Source organism: Scyliorhinus canicula, chromosome 18 (assembly GCF_902713615.1).
Source record: "Scyliorhinus canicula chromosome 18, sScyCan1.1, whole genome shotgun sequence".
Lineage (NCBI taxonomy): Eukaryota > Metazoa > Chordata > Chondrichthyes > Carcharhiniformes > Scyliorhinidae > Scyliorhinus > Scyliorhinus canicula.
Window position 1 is genome coordinate 104,727,238 of NC_052163.1, and position 19,964 is coordinate 104,747,201.

The 19,964-nt window shown below is 44.5% G+C and overlaps 1 protein-coding gene across 4 annotated transcripts in view; it reads left to right on the top strand.

Annotated features, from left to right (window-relative positions):
- nfic (nuclear factor I/C) overlaps positions 1-19,964 on the top strand; it is a 550,936-nt gene that overhangs the window by 422,333 nt on the left and 108,639 nt on the right. For all 4 annotated transcript variants that reach the window (XM_038778311.1, XM_038778312.1, XM_038778309.1 and 1 more), the window contains one exon: positions 12,098-12,272. In XM_038778311.1, coding sequence (XP_038634239.1) covers positions 12,098-12,272 — 175 coding nt within the window. The remainder of the gene's footprint in view (positions 1-12,097; positions 12,273-19,964) is intronic.

Sequence of the window (19,964 nt, forward strand, 5' to 3'; positions counted from 1 at the left end):
AAGAAACGTAGGTTTATTTACAAGGCAATAATGATACACGGCTCCTAGCCAACCTTGTATACAATATGGGTAGAGCTTACCGCTCCCTCTTAACCAGGGAGCTCGTACTCTGCATGGGACACTGGGAAGACAATCGTCCCCACCCCGTAAGTCCCATGTGGTGGGTTATGACAAATCCCATTTGAATTTCTGAAACTAATTTCAGAGTACTCAACACTGTCATCAAACACAGACATAAAACAACCTGTTCTTCAGCATTGCCATACCTGCTGTACATTCTTTTTGTTCACTGACAGGGACTGGCCGCTCTTTAATGAAACCAGCTTTGTATTTTTGTGCTCATTGAATCAGTCTCCTGCTGTGCTCACTGTTCAGTAATCCCCAGTCTCCCAGCAGCCTTTGTTCAAAAGATGTGTCTGCATCTTTGATGTTGCATGAAAATATCTTCAGTTGTGACATCTGAGCAGTGCATACAAGGAGAAATCTTTATATAGAAAACACACCAAGTTCTGGAAACATTCAGTTCCATAGAGTGCTGCGTCTGAGCATCAAGCTCAAAAAGTGGGGAATCTTAGAAGTTAAGATCAAAGAGATGATGAACATTTCAGATTCAGGTTTTAGAGTGAGAATATTTTGTTCAAAATTCTTTTTTACCACAGTTCACTTTCCAGAGTGTGGCTTAGTGTGGTTTATATACGTCAAATAATCACTAAGAAGTTTGAACAGTATCTGTTTCCGCACCTTTTTTTTCTTTGTACGTACTGAAGCTTCACTGCATTGCTGACCCAGTTGCTTCTACAGGGGACTCAGTCTACATTCTCCTTTGCAGAGTACATTATATCCCATTGTCTTATCTGGTAGGTGGTTCACAAATGGACATTTTTCGAGGCTCTCTGGGAAAATATTTTAATTATTTTTCTTCCAAAGATTTTTAAAAATAAATTTAGAGTACCCAATTCATTTTTTTCAATTAAGGGGCAATTTAGTGTGGCCAATCCACCTACCCTGCACACCTTTTGGATTGTGGGGGCGAAACCCATGCAAACACGGGGAGAATATGCAGCCTCCACAATGACAGTGACCCAGAGCCGGGATTGAACCTGGGACCTCGGCGCCATGAGGCAGCAGTGCTAGCCACTGCACCACCGTGCTGCCCTTTTCTTCGTAAAGTTAAGAATTTTTTGTTTGTTCTTGAAGTGCACTTGTCATTAATGTTTTTTATGACCAGTCAGTTAACATTTTAGATTCAAAAAGCTGTTCATTAACTTCATAAAAACATATTTTAAAATATACCATGTGGCATATTGGCAATAAGAGCGTTCTTCCACCCAAGTGAAAGACCACTCCTTAAACACCAACGGCATATAATAAACAATTTTTTCCATTGCTTAGATTTTAAAGTTATCCTGAAAAGTGTACCACGCAATGCACAATTCCGCAGGTTAATTAACTTCAGTCTCAATTTTCACTTTTACTGCCGTGAATGATGACACTTCTGGTACCTTTAATGTGTATTATTGTGTGGTGGCATTATCAATGGAATTGGTAGTGGAATTATTACTAATCTATTAGAGAAAGTACTTGTGTTGTTTTTGCTGATCAGTCTCTAGTAGTTCCCAAACCCTGCTGATTCTGTAAAAGACCCTACTTTAAAAAGGGTGGAGACAGCTAAACACTCCAGTTTGTAAAAAGCTAAATGGACTCCTTCTGTTCCTTAAATACTTTCTTTCCAACCAGTTTACGCCAAGGGAACAGGCAGCTTAAAACAGCCCATGGGGTAAATCCACATCTATCCAACAACATTCCCATAGGTTCCCCTCTTAATCTGCTATTCTGTCCAGCAGAATCCTTCCCTGAATCTGGACCTTAGATTATGATGTTGTTGCCAGGTCCTGTCATTATAAGCAGTGACCTGCATGTGGAGTGACCTGCATATGGAGTATCATGTGGCTTCCCCACCAGACTGACCTGGCAGCAAGTGGAGTCAGAGGCAGGAGCCAGGCTCAGGTGAGACGAACAGAGCCTATGCAATTGCTGCCTGACACTTAACTGGGCCTCAAAGTGCGGAGCTCTGAATGGTTTGCTGTCCTCCTTGGCCTCCTCCCACACAACATCCACCTCTGGTTAAAAATGACTTTTGAATATCTGTGCACTTGTTTGGTTCAGTGTGAAACACAAACTCGCTCAAAACCCATTCACTTGCACAGTGTTGAAATTGGGTCCATGAGATTCCAAAAAAGAATTGCATTTTCATTTTGAACAAATGTTTGATTTAATGGAGGTAAACTATGCTTACAGGTGTTAATGAAATACCCTTGTAATAAACTTACGGGAACTGTATTGGTTTTTTGCTAGTGTATCAGTGCCCCCCTCATCAGAGTTTATCTAATTTAATTGGCAATGAAGTGCCACAAGAGGATGTATATTTAGAAATGATTGTTTTTTGACTTTATTGCAGCGCCCCTAGGCAGATGAAGCATTGTGGTGATGGTCTTTTCACTGCCTGAAACTGAATAAAACACTAGTGACCTTGTTCGAAGCATTGCATTAACATTATAAGCTGTTTGCAAAATTACAGTGCAGAATTGGACTGTAAATTTGCACCAAGGCTGATCTCATTTGTGGTAGAAAAAACAGAGAAAATGCATTTCCACTGTGACATATAAAATATAATTTAGCCCTCTCACTTTGGAGAGAGGAAATTAAATCAGCCTCACAAATTCAAATCTTTTGACATATCCAGCATGGGTTAATTTATTTATAGTATATATTGGTGTGACGTATGATTTTGGGTACTTCATTACAGAAAAGGTAATGTTGCCATAGAAAAGGTGCAAATTCTTTCTATACTCGGTCACCATCGATGAAAGGAAACTGTTTCATTGAAAAACGTTTATTAAAAAAAATAAACCAGGTTTATGTTCACAGGAGCAGAAGGGACAGAAAATTGAATTGTCAAAAATTTGAAAGGCTTTGAGGAAGGAAATGGTGAAAAATTATTTTTAACGAGGAAATTTACGTTGGCACGGAAGGGCAAAGGGGGAAGTTCGAAAACAATGTTTTTTCACAAAGGAAAAGTTTTTAGAATGTGGAATGCATTCTAATTATCATCGCATTTAGGCAAATCAGATGCTAAAGCTAATTAATGCCAGTATTGAGGAGGCATTAGGAGAACAAGTTGAAAAGATATTTGAGGGATAAAAGAAATAGAAGAAAACTAGGATTAGAGCCCGGGGAAAAGTTAGCATTGACACAGCACAGTGAGACAAATGGCGTTCTTAGGATTGAAATATCTCTTTTTCAATGTTAATATTGTACCGCAAGCACAAGAAACAAGATGAACAGTGCTGAGGGCATGTGGAAATATTGCTTTTACTTCTGAGTGAGTTAGTGGGTGTAATAGTCTGGCCTCCTTCACTGACCATATCTACCCATCCCTTGATGGGGATTGATAACCCACCCTGCATTGACTTGCCCTGTGTGATCTCATCAAACCCGCTGAAGTGTCTGTGTCTGCTTTAATTGGGCGCGAGTGCTCCAAGATACTGAGGTGAGAGTGCCAGTCCTGCTCTAACAGCTTCCTCCTCCTCTCCCACTCCTTTTCCATTGAGAAACAAAAATGGACACCATTGAGCAAGCTATGCATGCTGTGTTCCATGACAGGGCACAATATATGGATTGAATCTGCTGAAAGTGAAGATCATTGCCATAGCACATAAAAATTATTACTGCATTGCCCCCCTTGGAGCTGTATGGCAATCTGGTTTCCAGTTCATGGGTAAGGAGTTTTATTTCCAGCGTGTCACACTCACCCTGGTCATTTATGCGACTTCTTCAGGGTTTCTATGGTGGGCGATTAAGGAACTTGCAGCTCTTTGTGTTTTAAGGTATACTTAGCATTTCACGTTTTGATGTGGGAATTTATAACTATTATTAATGTAACAACATTATCTGCAATAAGGTTGCAGTGGATTTTTTTACAGCTTTATACAAGAATGTGCCTTTCAGACAGCAGACTAATTAATATAAAGAGCTTTGCATAGTTACACGGTGATGGATTTGCTTATAATAGCAGCAAATCAATATGAAAAACAGTTACTGAGAACCTAAGATAAACTTTGAAAAAGTTGATTTTAGAAATCCTCCATGTTTGAGGCTGCATTTAGCCAGGTAGATACTAGGCAAGTTGGCAGTTAAAGTGTTCTGAATTCTTAACCACACTGGAACTGCAAGGCTCCCATTGTTCACGACTTTGACCTGCTATGTTCAGAAGGTGTCAAGGAACCACCCCAAAAGTGGCAGGGCCCTTTTTTTACATCTGCACGTCAAATGAACCCAACTTAGTATTAACTCTAGCCCATAGCTTTCCCACCAGGGCAACACAAGGCAGGAAATGCCGATCATATAATTTGACTAGAATTTTCCGGCCATTGGGATTCTCTTTTCCCGCTGGCAGTGCACCTGCGCCAATAGGTTTCCTGGAGACCTGGGGTGGCTTCAATGGGAATTCCCGTTGACAAGCGGTGGGAAGAGAGAACTTGCATGCCACTGAGAAACAGGAGGCTGGGGGACTGGTGAATCCCGCCCTTTTAAGTATTTTTCTTGCCTTTGTGGGGCCAGAAGGAGCAGGCTGATAAATGTTTAGATCTCCCCTGCCCTGGGCTCACCCTACCACAAGATTCCACAGGAAGCAGATACCACCTACTCAGCTTGTCTCACGGTCAGTCTCCAGGCCACGTGAGTTTCTGCCACATCGCACCAACTTCTAGCCTGTTTCGAATGGGAAGTCAAGCAGGTATTAAATTAGGAATACTTTAAAATTGACTAGGCCCAATTTTGCCATGAACAGCCGGGAGGTTAACACGCCAGCACAGCTTCCAACCAGAAATCTGCTGGCAGGTCAATCCAGGCCATTATCTTTAGTTTAAACAACAGCATATTCATAGGCAAAGAGCTATATCTGCCAGTTACACCACAACTGCTGTTGAGTACATATTTGTGCGATGTCTGTTATTCTGCAGTCTCTAATTTGCCAATTTATTCAGTTCTGGGAACTGTAATTACCTCCGTGCTGCTGCCCGAGTGCTCAAGCTAACCACAAACTCAAAAGTTTGGAAATATTATTGATGATTTTTATCCTCAATGGAATAGGAATATAAGCAATGTGGAAATGTTGCACAATATAATACAAATATTGCAAATTTGCAAAAAACAGCAGTTACAGTAAAGGCTGCTGCATGCCAGTAAATCAAAAGCACATGAGGTAACTTTCTGATACGAATGGAGCGTTGCTCCCGTGAAAATGAGTAGATCTGCTGCAGAAGCACCTGGCAGTAGATGTGAGGCTGGAGGCAGGGTGAGGTGCCTGTCTCCCTGGGACAATGCCACGTCTGAGCCATCCAATATTTCTGGACAAGTGACGGTAGGTTCACCACAAACCTGGGCAGGACTAGAAAGCCACAGTATGAATCAGCTTCACAGCTATCTTAGAAATCAGGACAACCACAAGGCCACCTAAATCTAATTTGCCTCCCACTGAAACCATGCTGCCAGCTGGAATGCCTTCTCTTCCCCCGGTGTCAGACGGTTTATATTGTGAGCACCAAGAGGGTATTCAATAGTAAAACTCACTGACATCACACACACATTATTAAAAAGTAATAAGTTGGTCACATTTTATTTTGAGTTTTGATCAGAGAACATTTTTTCTGGTTGTGTAGAACAGATTAGCAGCATATCAAAGAGCATTATAGTTCCAAAGATCTGAGGAGCTGCAGCTTGTTTTGGAGCCTCCTTTGGTTTTCTATTCCAACAGGAGAATTCTTTAAAAAGTAAACTCAGACGCTGAGCAAAATGCATCTTGAATGAATGCCAAAGTGCATCAATCTTCCTGACTGCACTAACATTTGATCAACTATATTCACATAGAGCTTATGTTCTATTCTCTAACTTTGATTCTTATCGTTATCTTCCTCCACTATAGCTCTTTAGTTAGACCCTTTGTGGATCAAAGTTGTGAAATAGGCAATGGATAATGATAATCTTGCAGAGTGGTGTGTTAATTGTACTGTAAAGCACCTCCTGATTTGTCCCGATTTATTTTTCTGTGTTCTTTCTAGGATATGGGCATCGCTGGCTAGTCTAGAATTTATTGCCCATTCCTAATTGCTCTGAATGGAACATTGAGTGGTGAGGTGCCTTTTTGAACGCTGCAGTCCATGTGGTGTAGATACACTGAGGGTACCGTTAGGGAGGGAGTTCCAGGAATTTGACCTCGCGACAGTGAAGGTACGGCAATATAGATCCCAGTCAGGACGGTGTGCTGCTGGAAGGGAATCTTGCAGGTGATGGTGTTCCAATGCACCTGCTGCCCCTGTCCTTCCAGATGGCAGTGGTTGTGTTTTGGAAGGCACGAGTGGTGACTAGTTCCACAGGGATCAGTGCTGGGACCTTTGCTGTTCATAGTATATATAAATGATTTGGAGGAAAATGTAACTGGCCTGATTAGTAAGTTTGCAGACGATACAAAGGTTGGTGGAATTGCAGATAGCGATGAGGACTGTCAGAGAATACAGTAGGATTTAGATCCTACTGTATGAGAGAGATGGCAGATGGAGTTTAATCCGGACAAATGTGAGGTCATGCATTTTGGAAGGCCTAATGCAGGTAGGGAATATACAGTGCATGGTAGAACCCTCAAGAGTATTGAAAGTCAGAGAGATCTAGGTGTACAGGTCCACAGGTCACTGAACGGGGCAACACAGGTGGAGAAGATAGTCAAGAAAGCATACGGCATGCTTGCCTTCATTGGCCGGGGCATTGAGTATGAGAATTGGCAAGTTATGTTGCAGCTGTATAGAACCTTAGGCCACATTTGGAGTATAGTGTTCAATTCTGGTCGCCACACTACCAGGAGGAAGTGGAGGCGTTAGAGAGGGTGCAGAAGACATTTACCAGGATGTTGCCTGGTATAGAGGGCATTAGCTATGAGGAGCAGTTGAATAAACTCGGTTTGTTCTCACTGGAACGACAGAGGTTGAGGGGCGACCTGATAGAGGTCTACAAAATTATGAGGGGCATAGACAGAGTGGATAGTCAGAGGCTTTTCCCCAGGGTAAAGGGGTCAATTACTAGGTTTAAGATGCGAGTAGCAAGGTTTAGAATAGATGTACAAGACAAGTTTTTTTACACAGAGGGTAGTGGGTGCCTGGAACTCGCTGCTGGAGGAGGTGGTGGAAGCAGGGACAATAGTGACATTTAAGGGGCATCTTGACAAATACATGAATATAGAACATAGAACAGTACAGCACAGATCAGGCCCTTCGGCCCTCGATGTTGTGCCGAGCAATGATCACCCTACTCAAACCCACGTATCCACCCTATACCCGTAACCCAACAACTCCCCCCCTTAACCTTACTATTAGGACGCTACGGGCAATTTAGCATGGCCAATCCACCTAACCCGCACATCTTTGGACTGTGGGAGGAAACCGGAGCACCCGGAGGAAACCCACGCACACACGGGGAGGACGTGCAGACTCCACACAGACAGTGACCCAGCCGGGAATCGAACCTGGGACCCTGGAGCTGTGAAGCATTTATGCTAACCACCATGCTACTGTGCTGCCCAATAGTTCCCAATAGTTTGGGAATAGAGGGATATGGACCCAGGAAGTGTAGAAGATTGTAGTTTAGTCGGGCAGCATGGTCAGCACGGGCTTGGAGGGCTGAAGGGCCTGTTCCTGTGCTGTACTTTTCTTTGTTCTTTGTACTGTTGAAGGACCTTGGTGAGTTGCTGCCGTGCACCTTGCAGATGGTACACACGGCTGCTACTGTGCGTCGGTGGTGGAGGGAGTGGATGTTGAAGGTACTGGATGGGTGCCAATCAAGTGGGCTGCTTGGTCTTGGATGGGGGTCAAGCCTTTGGAGTGTTGTTGGCACTGCACTCATCCAGGCAAGTGGAGAGAATTCCAATACACTCCTGAATTGTGACTTGTAAATGGTCTCAAGGTTATGGGGTGTCACAAAGGGAATTACTGCCTCAGAATTCCGAACTCCAGACCTGCACTTACAGTATTTGCATGGCTGGACTGGTTCAGTTTCTGGTCAATGGTAGGCCCGCCAAAGATGTTGGTAGTGTGGGATTCAGTGAAACTAATGCCATTGAATGTCAATGGGCGATGGTTAGGTTCTCCCATGTTAAGAGATAGTCATTGTATGGTGTGAATGTTGTTTGCTAAGTATAAACCCAAGCCTGAATGTTGTCAGGTCAAGCTGCATATGAGTTTGAACTGCTCGAGTATTTCAGGAGTCACGAATGACACTAAACATTGTGAAATCATCAGTGAACATCCCCAGTTCAGATCTTATTATGGAGGGAATGTCATTGACGAAGCAACTGAAGATGGTCAGACCTAGGACTACGCTGAGAAACTCTGCAGTGATTTCCCGGGACTGAGATGATTGACCTCTAACCACCACAACCATCTTTATTTATGCTACATCGGGCGCAACCAGCAGAGGGCTTTCTGCTTGATTCCCATTGACTCCAGCTTTGTGCTCCTTGATGCCACACTCAGTTAAATGCTGCCTGGATGTCAAGGACAGTCATTCCCACCTGACTTCTTGAGTTTGGCTGTTTTGTATGTATTTAGGATAAGGCTCTAATGAGATCAGGAGCTGAGTGACCTTGGCGGCATCCGAACCGAGCTTCACTGAGCAGGTTGTCCCTGAGTAAGTGCTGCTGGGTAGCACAGTTGATGACAATTTAAACTTTGCTGATAATCAAAGAAGACTAATGGTACAGTAATTGGTCAAGTCAGATATGTCATGCTTTTATGTACAGGACATACCTGGGCAGTTTTCCATGTTGCTGGGTAGATTCCACTGTTGTAGTTGTACTGGAACAGCTCGGCTAGGGACGCAGCTAGATCTAGAGCACAAGTCTTCAGCACTATTGCTGGAATGTTGTCAGGCCTATAGCCTTTGCAGTATTCAGTGCTTTCAGCTGTTTCTTGATGCCACGTGGAATGAATCGAATTAGCTGAAGGCTGACATATGTGATGCTGGGCATCTCTAGAGAAGGCTAAGATGAATCATTCTCTCAGCACTTCTGGCTGAAAATTGTTGAAAATGCTTCCGCTTTGGCTTTTGCACTGATGTGCTGGGCTCCCCCATCATTAAGGATTGGATATTTGTGGTGCTTCCTCCTCCTGTTAGTTATTTAATTGTTCATTCCCAATCGCAAATGCATCTGGCAGGACTGAAGAGCTTCGATCTGATCCATTGTTTGTGGGATCTCTTAGCTCTGTCTATTAAATATTGCTCCTGCTGTTGGCATGCCAGTAGTCATGTGTTGTTGCTTCAGATGGTTGACACATCATTTTCAGACATGCCTGGTGCAGCACCTAGCATGTCCGCCTGCAACGCTTCATTAAACCATGGTTGATCCCTGACTTGATGGTAATCGCTGAGTGGGGGGATGTGCTGGGCCATGGGTTTACCGAATGTGGTTGTATACAATTTTGTTGCTGCTGATGGCCCACAGCGCTTCATGGATGCTCAGTTTTGAATTGCTAGATCTGTTCAAAATCTATCCGATTTAGCAGAGTGGTAGTGCCAAACAACACACAGGAGGGTATCTTCAATATGCAGTCCAGACTTCATCTCCACCAGACCGTGCAGTCGTCACCCCTACTAATACTCGCATGGACAGATGCATCTGCAACATGCAGTTTATTGAGGATGAGTAGGATTTTCCCTCATATTGGTTCCCTCACCACCTGCCGCAGCCCCAGTCCAGCAGCCATGTCCATTAGGACTCATTCAGTTTGGTCAGTAGTGGTGACTACTCTCGAGCTACTCTGTGATTCATTATCTGAAGGGGGCAGTATGTAGTAATCTGCAAGTGATTGCCTTGCCAGACATGGAGTCCAGGGCGCATTTAGCAGGGTGCTTCTCGGCATCTGCAACACTTGAGAATCATCCCACTATTCAATGGCACTTTGCCATTTTGTGGGCCTCGGGGAGATTGTCTCTGCTGAGGCCACACTTAGAGGGATTTCCTGCGGGCGAGCTGAAGCTCGCCATCAGGGTCGGCTGTTTGCACTTCAGGTCACTATTTTAGCCGGCTGCCCTGATCTCTTCCCCCCCCCCCCCCCCCCTCACTTCAGCCCCACCCCTGCTTTTTATTGACCCGCCCTCCCCCCTCACCTTCCCAGCCTTGGGGAGCCCCTGGAAACCATCCTCACCCTCTCTCTTCAAGTTGCAAGATGCCCTGGAAGGACAAAACTGACACCCGGGAAACTTAGCACTGCCAGCTTGGCACCCTAACAGTGACACCCGAGCACCCTGGCAGAGAGAGCTTTGAAAGCAATGCTCTTAGTTGGGACTTTCTCACTCTTACGAAATGATGGGCCTGACCTCCAATTAGTATTTTCTGTGGACAGCATGGATCGATTGCACATGCTATGGACTGGATTTTCATCTTGCGGGCAGGCTACGGAAGTCGGGAAATTTCCCGGCTCTCGCGCGCCTGCATTGGGAGAAAGTACCTGCAAGGAAGGGATTTTTGTTCTAGGGTCGGGTTATAATGGGAGTTGTGCCTGCTGCCCCCGGAATGAGTTCAAAGGCAGCCACATGGACTGTCGGGTGATGAGGCAGACTGATTAAATTTCTGCCTCAATGCTTTTGGACTTCATCCCAGATAAAATAATAAAGCTCTCTAGCCATCACACTTCCCCCACCCTCCACACATACCCATGTCCCATCCATGTCAACACATGCCCTTACATGCTTCCATGGCACCTCATACTCTGCATGCCAAGCTATGACCCCACCATCCCCCCATGGTCCCTGGTAGCCTCCGAACTAAGATCTACCTGACACCCACCTCTCCATGGCTCCTGGTGCCCTCTATGACTAGCTTGACACCTCCATACCCATTCACCCACTATACACTCTCTTTTAGCAACCAATGAACCCAATATGATGATAGGATGTTTAAAAACTTTTTTAAAATTATTTTGTTCATAAGAATTTCTTTCACTACAGCCCAATGAACCGATCAATCATCCAGGCCCTTTAAAGTATCAATAGCAGAAACTGTAAGCTCTTGAAACCTCTTTTCCTTGTGTAAATAAACATTGCAAAACTGCCAAGAGTAGATCAGAGAGCTAGAGCTGTCAATCAAGCAATGTTTTCCCTGGGGCACAGCCACTTCAATAATCTAATGGATGTTTGGGCTCACAGCCAAACCTCATTTACGTTGTAAAAAGCCATTTTTAAAAACTAATGTCTTTCAGAGAATGGAATAGGGTCCCTCGATCAAAGGTAATCAATACCTGATCAAGGGACCTGGTGGGGAAAGGGTGGCCTACTGAGAGCAAGCCTCCTGCCCTTGCCACTGAGTTCCCACTCTGCTATCACTCACCTGTGGCCTGGGTCGCTCCCTGATCCTGACCTTGGGCGGGATGCATTACTGGCAGGATTGGCCGGCAACTCTTGAAGTGTGGGATATCCGCCTCCAGGGTGCTTGATCTTGGGGAAAGCCAACTGCTGCCTGGTTAAGAGTCTGACTGGCACTTAATTTGGAAGAGCTTCCCCAAAGGAAGCGACACCAGGCTTTTATCACCTCTGCAGAAAGTGGGCAAGTCCCCCATTGCCTCCATTAATTGCCACCTCATATTTGTATCATGTCAGAATGTGTGTATATATGCTCCATATTGATTTAGTTTTACTCTAAGGTTACTTTTGATTTGTATTCAACCCTGATCAAGAGGCCAGTTTAAGGTAGGTTTGATTCATGAAGTCCATTCTGCAGCTTGCATCCACATGGATACATTTGACTGCTGGTGCAACCATGATCTTATTCAAGTAAGCAGCATCATCCTGCTACATAACAGGAGGGCTATTGAACTGCAACACATTTATTCAATTTGAGAGTAATCCAAATTAGGTTTGATTTCTCCATGTAAACAGCAGTCTCACCAATCCAACTTGAATCACAGTAAAGTATAGTCTGATATGGTTTGAATCCCACAGTGAATTTCATGAATCTATTTGATTACATTCATTAAGTATGGTGTTTTCTTTACAGCTGAATGGCAGTGGTCAAGTGGTAAGCAAAGTCCCGAGCCACTACATTTCTACACAGATGCTGGCGCCGCCACCTCCCCCAACCATGGCCAGATCAGTAACATTGGCAATGCCACCAGACACCAAAACAACCACAACAACCACAGAGGGTGGAGCAACATCACCAACATCACCCAGTAAGCATTTTCTGTTTGCTTAAGTACAGACTGAAATGACTAGGGATTTTCTACAGAAAGTAGAAAAATGCCTTTCATAAAATGCACAGAATGACCACAAAAAAGCACGGTGCCTATTTGCAATCAGACTTTATTGTTCAGTTTAAGCTCGTCACTGACCAGAGTAGACATAACCTCCTGCATATGGTATCTTGAGACTGTTTTTCTGGAGCCCATACATTTATATAAGACTTTGGGATTTTCAGCTACATTGGGATTCAATTAGTAGAAATGAAAATGTATCCATAATTTTTGTATGAAAAGTGCATATGGAATCAATCATTTCCCGACTGCATCATGGAAGGAGTCCCGTAGCATTTTATCTCACCAAAATTATTTTGGGGACTTAATACGTGACTTGTTGAAAGAATTAAGATTGCCAGTTTATGCATTTTCTTTTCCGGCCTGATGGTACACACTGTGACTGAGCTCAATAGCAAGGAGTTCTGGTTACTGAGCACAAACATGTTACTTTTCGGGGTGTTCTTACTCTATCACTAGTGATCTACTAAATATTCATCATTACCAAGCCATGATTATTTTTGTTAATCTTCAGCATCATTTTTTTTTTGGATAACCCCAATGTCAAATTCTGCATTCCACATTTATTTCCCAATAGGAAAGAAAATCAGGAGAAAATTATATTAGGCTCCTTATCCAAATCATTCACCACCCCTCTCCAGCCCAGTTTCCCTGCGCTGCTATACTTAGTTTCAACAAGCTGAATTTACTCCAATACATGTTTTACCAACCTACAATCTATCCCAGAGAGGCTTTGTGATGTGTTTGGTTTTGATTGTCATTGTTTTGTAATCATTTCATATCATGGCTGTAATCAGGCATTGCCCAGGCACATAATACCATACCACTGGCCAGACTGAAAAGGTGTCATAACTGCATGGTGGGTCACTTCCAAATGTATGCTGATGACTGGATCCTGCCAAGACTGGTCTTGGTTGAATCACAGCTTCCTTTGCTTGAACATTAGAAAGGCCACAGCCACTGTCTTTTGGTGCCCAACTCCACTTCTTCACTGTTGATGCAGTCCCTTTCCCTAGCTATTTGTTTTCATGAATAAAACATGAGCACAATCACAATCAACTTTGAGCTGAGCTTCATACTCCACATTCTTCTTCATTGCCAAGTCTGTTCCTTCTCCCTCTATGGCATTACCCATCTGTTGTATTCTCTATTCTGGTTTGCCCAGATGGCTCGGATGTGTAGTGTTGAACAAAAGACACAAAGCTTTGTTAACAAACAAAACTATAAATTTATTACATTACTAACTAAGATTTGTTCACATCCCTAAATTAGATGGTTATTGCATAAAACTATGCTATCTCTAATTAACTGAACTCTCAAGTATGCAACTGCTCTCTATGCCTGACACTCTTCCAGCCTCTCCTAACTCTCATTTCCTAATCATCTAATTATCTTCAAATCTAATCCTAGAATCCCCATGTCACATAATATTTATACATGATACATGACTGTTCTGTGGTTCCCTCTAGTGGTATGAATCATTATCGTTAAATTGTTAACTCTTTGCATCCCAGTCAATATACATATCATTACACCATCTTAACCACCTAGTTCAGTCCTTAAACATGCTTTAGTCCAATCTCAATTAGTACGACAATACCGTATTGCTGGCTTGACACTATTTTTCCTCAGTAAACTCCAACTTCCTTAAAATGCAGCTAACTGCAATGTGGTGCGCACAAAGTTCTGCTCACCATCTTTCCAAATTACACTGCCTCGATAGCCTGAAATGTGCCCAGTTTAAAATCCTTGTCCCCGTCTTCCAAGTCCTTCATGCCCCCTATCTCTACAACTTTCTCCAGCCATGCCACATTTGTCTTACCTCTTACTGTACCATCAGTGTCAGAACATTCAGATCCTTAAATGTTCTACACCTGTATTTTTCTCACCTTTTTAAAAACCTTACATTTTTTTGATCTAGTTTTAAGTCACTTCTCCTGATGTCATTCTCTTTTTTAATTAATTGATTCATGGTATGTGGGTGTCATTGGCTATGCCAGCATCTATTACTCATCCATAATTGCCCTTGGGAAGATGGCGGTGAGCTGCCTTCTTGAATCACTGCAGTCTATGTGGTGTAGATACACCTGTAGTGGAGTCAGGAAGGGAATTTCAAGATTTTGACCAAGTGACAATGAAGGAACGGTTATGTATTTCCAGGTCAGGATGATGTGTGGCTAGGAATGCAACTTGCAGGTGGTGGCATTCCCATGCATCTGCTGTCCTTGCCCTTCCAACTGGTAGAGGTTGCATGTTTGGAAGGTGCTGTTATAGGAGCTGTGGTGAGTCAATTACGGCTCATTTAAATACCCGGATGCCGGATTCACCTGGCACCCAGGACTCACCTGTCTTGGAGAGCTCGATAGGGCGTCGTTTAGTACTGGGTAACATAAACGTGGACCAATCGTAACGGCACCTGCGGGGGGGGGGGGGGTCATCAGGCCATTGGAGACCCTCAGGTGGTCGGAGACAGGGCAAGGTGCACCCTGGCAGTCCCCCTAGAACCTGGCCGTGCAGGAAATGTCACCAGGGCACCCTGGCAGGACCAGAGCGGCACCGCCATGGTGCCCAAGTGCCAGGTTGATACTGCCAAGGGTTTTGCCTGGCGTTGGCCTTGCCAGGTAGAAGGGTGGAGAGTGGGGGATTCTTGGGAGCCTTCCCATGTTTAGGGGGATTGAGGGGTGGATCAAATGACCATGGAAATGCTGAAAGGGATGGGGGGAAATATCAGGGAACAGCCTTTCAAAATGGTGCCCCGATGTGCAAGGAGCTCATCAACAGGAAAGCCCTCTAAGTGTGGCCTCAGTGGAGAGAATCTCCCTAAGACCAAAAAAAATACTTTAACTTGAGTCCTCTGAGTCACACCTAATTTCTAACTCTTAAATGGGAATGATGGTGGCACAATGGTAACATGACTGGGCTAGTAATTGGTTCAGATCCAACCACGGCAGCTTATGTAATTTACATTCAATGAATAAATCTGGAATTGAAAATCTAGGGCACAATTTAAAGGAAATGAAACCGAGTCCAGTGTCAGGCCGATAGATCGCGCCCCTCGTCTCACTAATGTTGACCATTAAACTCCCATCGATTGTTGTAAAAATCCACCTGGTTCACTAATATCCTTCCTTTTAGGGAAGGCAATCTGCTGTCCTTACCTGGCCTACATGTGACACCAGACCCACAGCAATGCGGTTGACTCTGAAACTGCCGTCTGAAATGGCCCAGCAAGCCACTCAGTTGAAGGGCAATTTGGGATGGGCAACCGATACTATCCTTGCCAGTTACGCCCACACCCATGAAACAAGAAAAAGAGAAAAAAAAGTTGCTGTTGACATTTATGTGGCCCATACATTGTTGTACTGCTGGAAAAGCGGCTTGAAGCTATAATGTTCCACATGTTGAGATTCTAATCTTGATCCTGTGTTGCCAGATGCTTTTGCGTAGAGAAGAAAAAATAACTAAAGTTTGTTGACCCTAGCCCAATTGTTTGCACCTTCTTTTGTCCACCTAAATCAAAAAAGATCTGAACAGAAATAAATATAGGTTGGTTAGAAACGGGATCAAAGTTTGGCAGTGAATCCCATCCAATCATATGATTATCAGCAGAGTTTCCTGCTCTTCCTGAAACTGATCTGTAAAGATTTAATTACCTGCTAATGCTCACATTCTATGCATTGTCTGGCATCTTTGAATTTGCCTATACTGTATATATGTTTCTGGAACATACCTCTTCATTCACCTGAGGAAGGAGCAGTGCTCCGAAAGCTAGTGCTTGAAATAAACATGTCGGACTTTAACCTGGTGTTGTAAGACATCTTACTGTGCCCACCTCAGTCCAACGCCAGCATCTCCACATCATGGCTACCATCGACACCATAAACTGCCGGCTCAAAGTGGAGAGGATCTCCAGGAAGATCGCGCATATAGGCACTGATATTAAGTTTCTACAAAGATGCAAGAAAGCAGACAAGATCCCGAAAGGGCTACACATCACAAACCCACTCAAGTCGACCAACAACACAGACTACGCTGAGAGACTCTGCCATCGCACCTCTCTCGCACTCCTCAACCACCTCGTACGCCAGCTCTACAGCAGACGACGCAACCTGGAAACCAAGATAGAGGCCATATTCTCAACTTGCGCTCAGGACGCAGCAGACCAGCTGCAGAACACCGCCAAACAGATGAGACAGTGAAACTATGCCACCTATATGCACACCAAGAACATGAAGCTTGAGAAACTCGGCATCACCACCAGCAGCAACCAAGCCACCCACGGTACCACAGTAGAAAACAAGACAGGGGAATCTATTGTCAACTTGTCGGAGTACACCCTTCAACCAGACGAAATCGAAGTCCTCAGCAGAGGGCTCAATTTCTGCACCACCACCAATGGACCCCATCAGTCTCGCGGCAGACATGGAGGAATTCATCAGGAGAATGAGGCACCGGGAATTCTTCCACAGACCCCAAGAAGCCAACAGCGAACCCAAGGAGACTACCAATGAATCGGAACAGCAGACCGAGAGATCTGCGGTGCGGCAACTGAAGAGGAAAGAGTCGCATTGGACCCCTCTGGAAGGCCGCTGCCCTAGACTTGCCACGTATGCTCAAGCCATCAAGAGTCGCGTCAATGCCAGATTCATCAGTCGCATTCACAAGATAGCCCCGAACGTCACCCAAGCACAACGCAACGCCATCCGCGCTCTCAAGACTAACCGCAACATCGTCATCAAACCAGCAGACAAAGGAGGGGCCACCTTCATACTGAACAGAACGGACTATTGCAAAGAAGAATACCGACAGCTCAACAACTAGGAACACTACAGACAGTTACCCGCAGATCTGACCAAGGAACACATCCGCCAACTCAACAGACTGATCAAGACCTTGGATCCAGACCTTCAGAGCACCCTATGTGCTCTCATCCCACGTACTCCCCGCATTGGAGATCGCTACTGCCTCCCAAAAATACACAAGGCCAACACATCAGGCCGTCCTATCATTTCAGGCAATGGGACCCTGTGTGAGAACCTCTCTGGCTACATCGAGGGCATCTTGAAACCCACAGTACAAGGTACGCCCAGCTTCTGTCGTGACACAATGGACTTCCTACAGAAACTCAGCACCCATGGACCAGTTGAACCAGGAACATTCCTCATCACAATGGACGTCTCAGCACTCTACACCAGCATCCCCCATGATGACGGCATTGCTGCAACAGCCTCAGTACTCAACACCGACAAAAGCCAATCTCCAGACGCAATTCTGCAACTCATCCGCTTAATTCTGGATCACAACGTCTTCACCTTCAACAACAAGTCCTTTATCCAGACGCACGGAACAGCCATGGGGACCAAATTCGCACCTCAATACGCCAACATCTTCATGCACAAGTTTGAACAAGACCTCCTTACCGCACAGGACTTTCAACCGACGTTTTACACCAGATACATCGATGACAATTTTTTCCTTTGGACCCTTGGCGAAGAATCACAATGACTACATGATGACATCAATAAGTTCCATCCCACCATCAGACTCACCATGGACTACTCTCCAAAATCAGTTGCATTCTTGGACACACTCGTCTCCCTCAAGGACGGTCACCTCAGCACTTTGCTTTACCGCAAGCCCACGGATAACCTCCCGATGCTCCACTTCTCCAGCTTCCACCCTAAACACATTAAAGAAGCCATCCCCTATGGACAAGCCCTCCGTATACACAGGATCTACTCAGACGAGGAGGAGCATAACAGACATGTACAGACGCTGAAAGATGCCCTCATATGAACGGGATATGGCACTCGACTCATCGATCGATAGTTCCAACGCGCCACAGCAAAAAAACCACACCGACATCCTCAGAAGACAAACACGGGACACAACCGACAGAGTACCCTTCGTCGTCCAGTGCTTTCCCGGAGCGGAGAAACTACGACATCGTCTTCGCAGCCTTCAACACGTCATTGATGAAGATGAACATCTTGCCAAGGTCATCCCCACATCCCCACTACTTGCCTTCAAACAACCGCGCAACCTCAAGCAAACCATTGTTTGCAGCAAAATACCCAGCCTTCAAAACAGTGACCACAACACCACACAACCCTGCCATGGCAATCTCTGCAAGACGTGCCAGATCATCGGCATGGATACCACCATTACACGTGAGAACACCACCCACCAGGTACGCGATACATACTCGTCCGACTTGGCCAACGTTGTCTACCTCATACACTGCAGGAAAGGATGCCCCGAAGCGTTGTACATTGGCGAGACAATGCAGACGCTGCGACAACGAATGAATGGACATCGCGCGACAATCACCAGGCAGGAATGTTCCCTTCCAGTTGGGGAACACTTCAGCAGTCAAGGGCATTCAACCTCTGATCTCCGGGTAAGCGTTCTCCAAGGCAGCCTTCAGGATGCGCCACAAAGATGAATCGCCGAGCAGAAACTTATAGCCAAGTTCCGCACACATGAGTGCAGCCTCAACCGGGACCTGGGATTCATGTCACATTACATTCATCCCCCACCATCTGGCCTGGGCTTGCGAAATCCTATCAACTGTCCTAGCTTGAGACAATTCACACCTCGTTAACCTGGAGTTACCCTTATCTCTGGATCTGTAAAGACTTAATCACCTGCTAATGCTCGCATTCTAAGCATTGTCTGGCATCTTTAAATTTGTCTGTATATATGTTTCTGGAACATACCTCTTCATTCACCTGAGGAAGGAGCTGCCCCCCGAAAGCTAGTGTTTGAAACAAACATGTTGGATTTTAACCTGGTGTTGTAAGACTTCTTACTGTGCTTCCTGAAACTGTTAGTGGAGAAAAAGCATTGAAAACCTTTTTTCATGGGCTCTGTGTCAATTGTGAAAATAGTGTATCCAATTTCGTAAAACTCTGTGTATAAATTATTCAATACGATGCTTTTATTTGATGCATTGTTGAAAAAAAAGCAAATGTATTTTTCAACGTTGGACTTAATTAAGTCCAAGCTTACCATTTGTGGAATCCTATTGTATTATCAGTCAATAGTTCATCATGGAAATTCGGTGTTGAAGTTGCAGACTTATGCCTTTGGAAGATTCGCGCACAGGGTGGGGAAATTTCATTGTAAAATTATGAGACCAAGAAAATTGTTCATAGAGACACAGTAATAATGTTTTATAGGCACAGTGGAGCCTGAAATTCAATAAGTCTTTTCTTCCTCCAAGTGTAACACATAGTTGGAGTATAAACACACAAGTGTTACGAAATGAAAATGGTGCTAGAGGTTAATAGTTGAAGGGTATTGAGAGAGTGGGTAGTGTGGAATTTAGCTGTGCGTTTGAGTGATTCTGGTTCTCATTGAGATAATTACAGAATTAGAATGGTTTAGTGCTTTGATTGTTTTCTCCTTAAATTGAATAACGTGTTAAATAGTTTGGATTCACTTTATTAAAACAAGCGTAAATTTCAGCTGGCCATATGCACAACTTATGAAGTCTCGTGAGCCTCCCTCATTACCCATAACCATGAAATTGATGCAAAAGGACAGCGTCAGACACCTTGACCTGGATTACAGCAACTTGTATTGTAACCTGATCTGGGGCTTTAACGC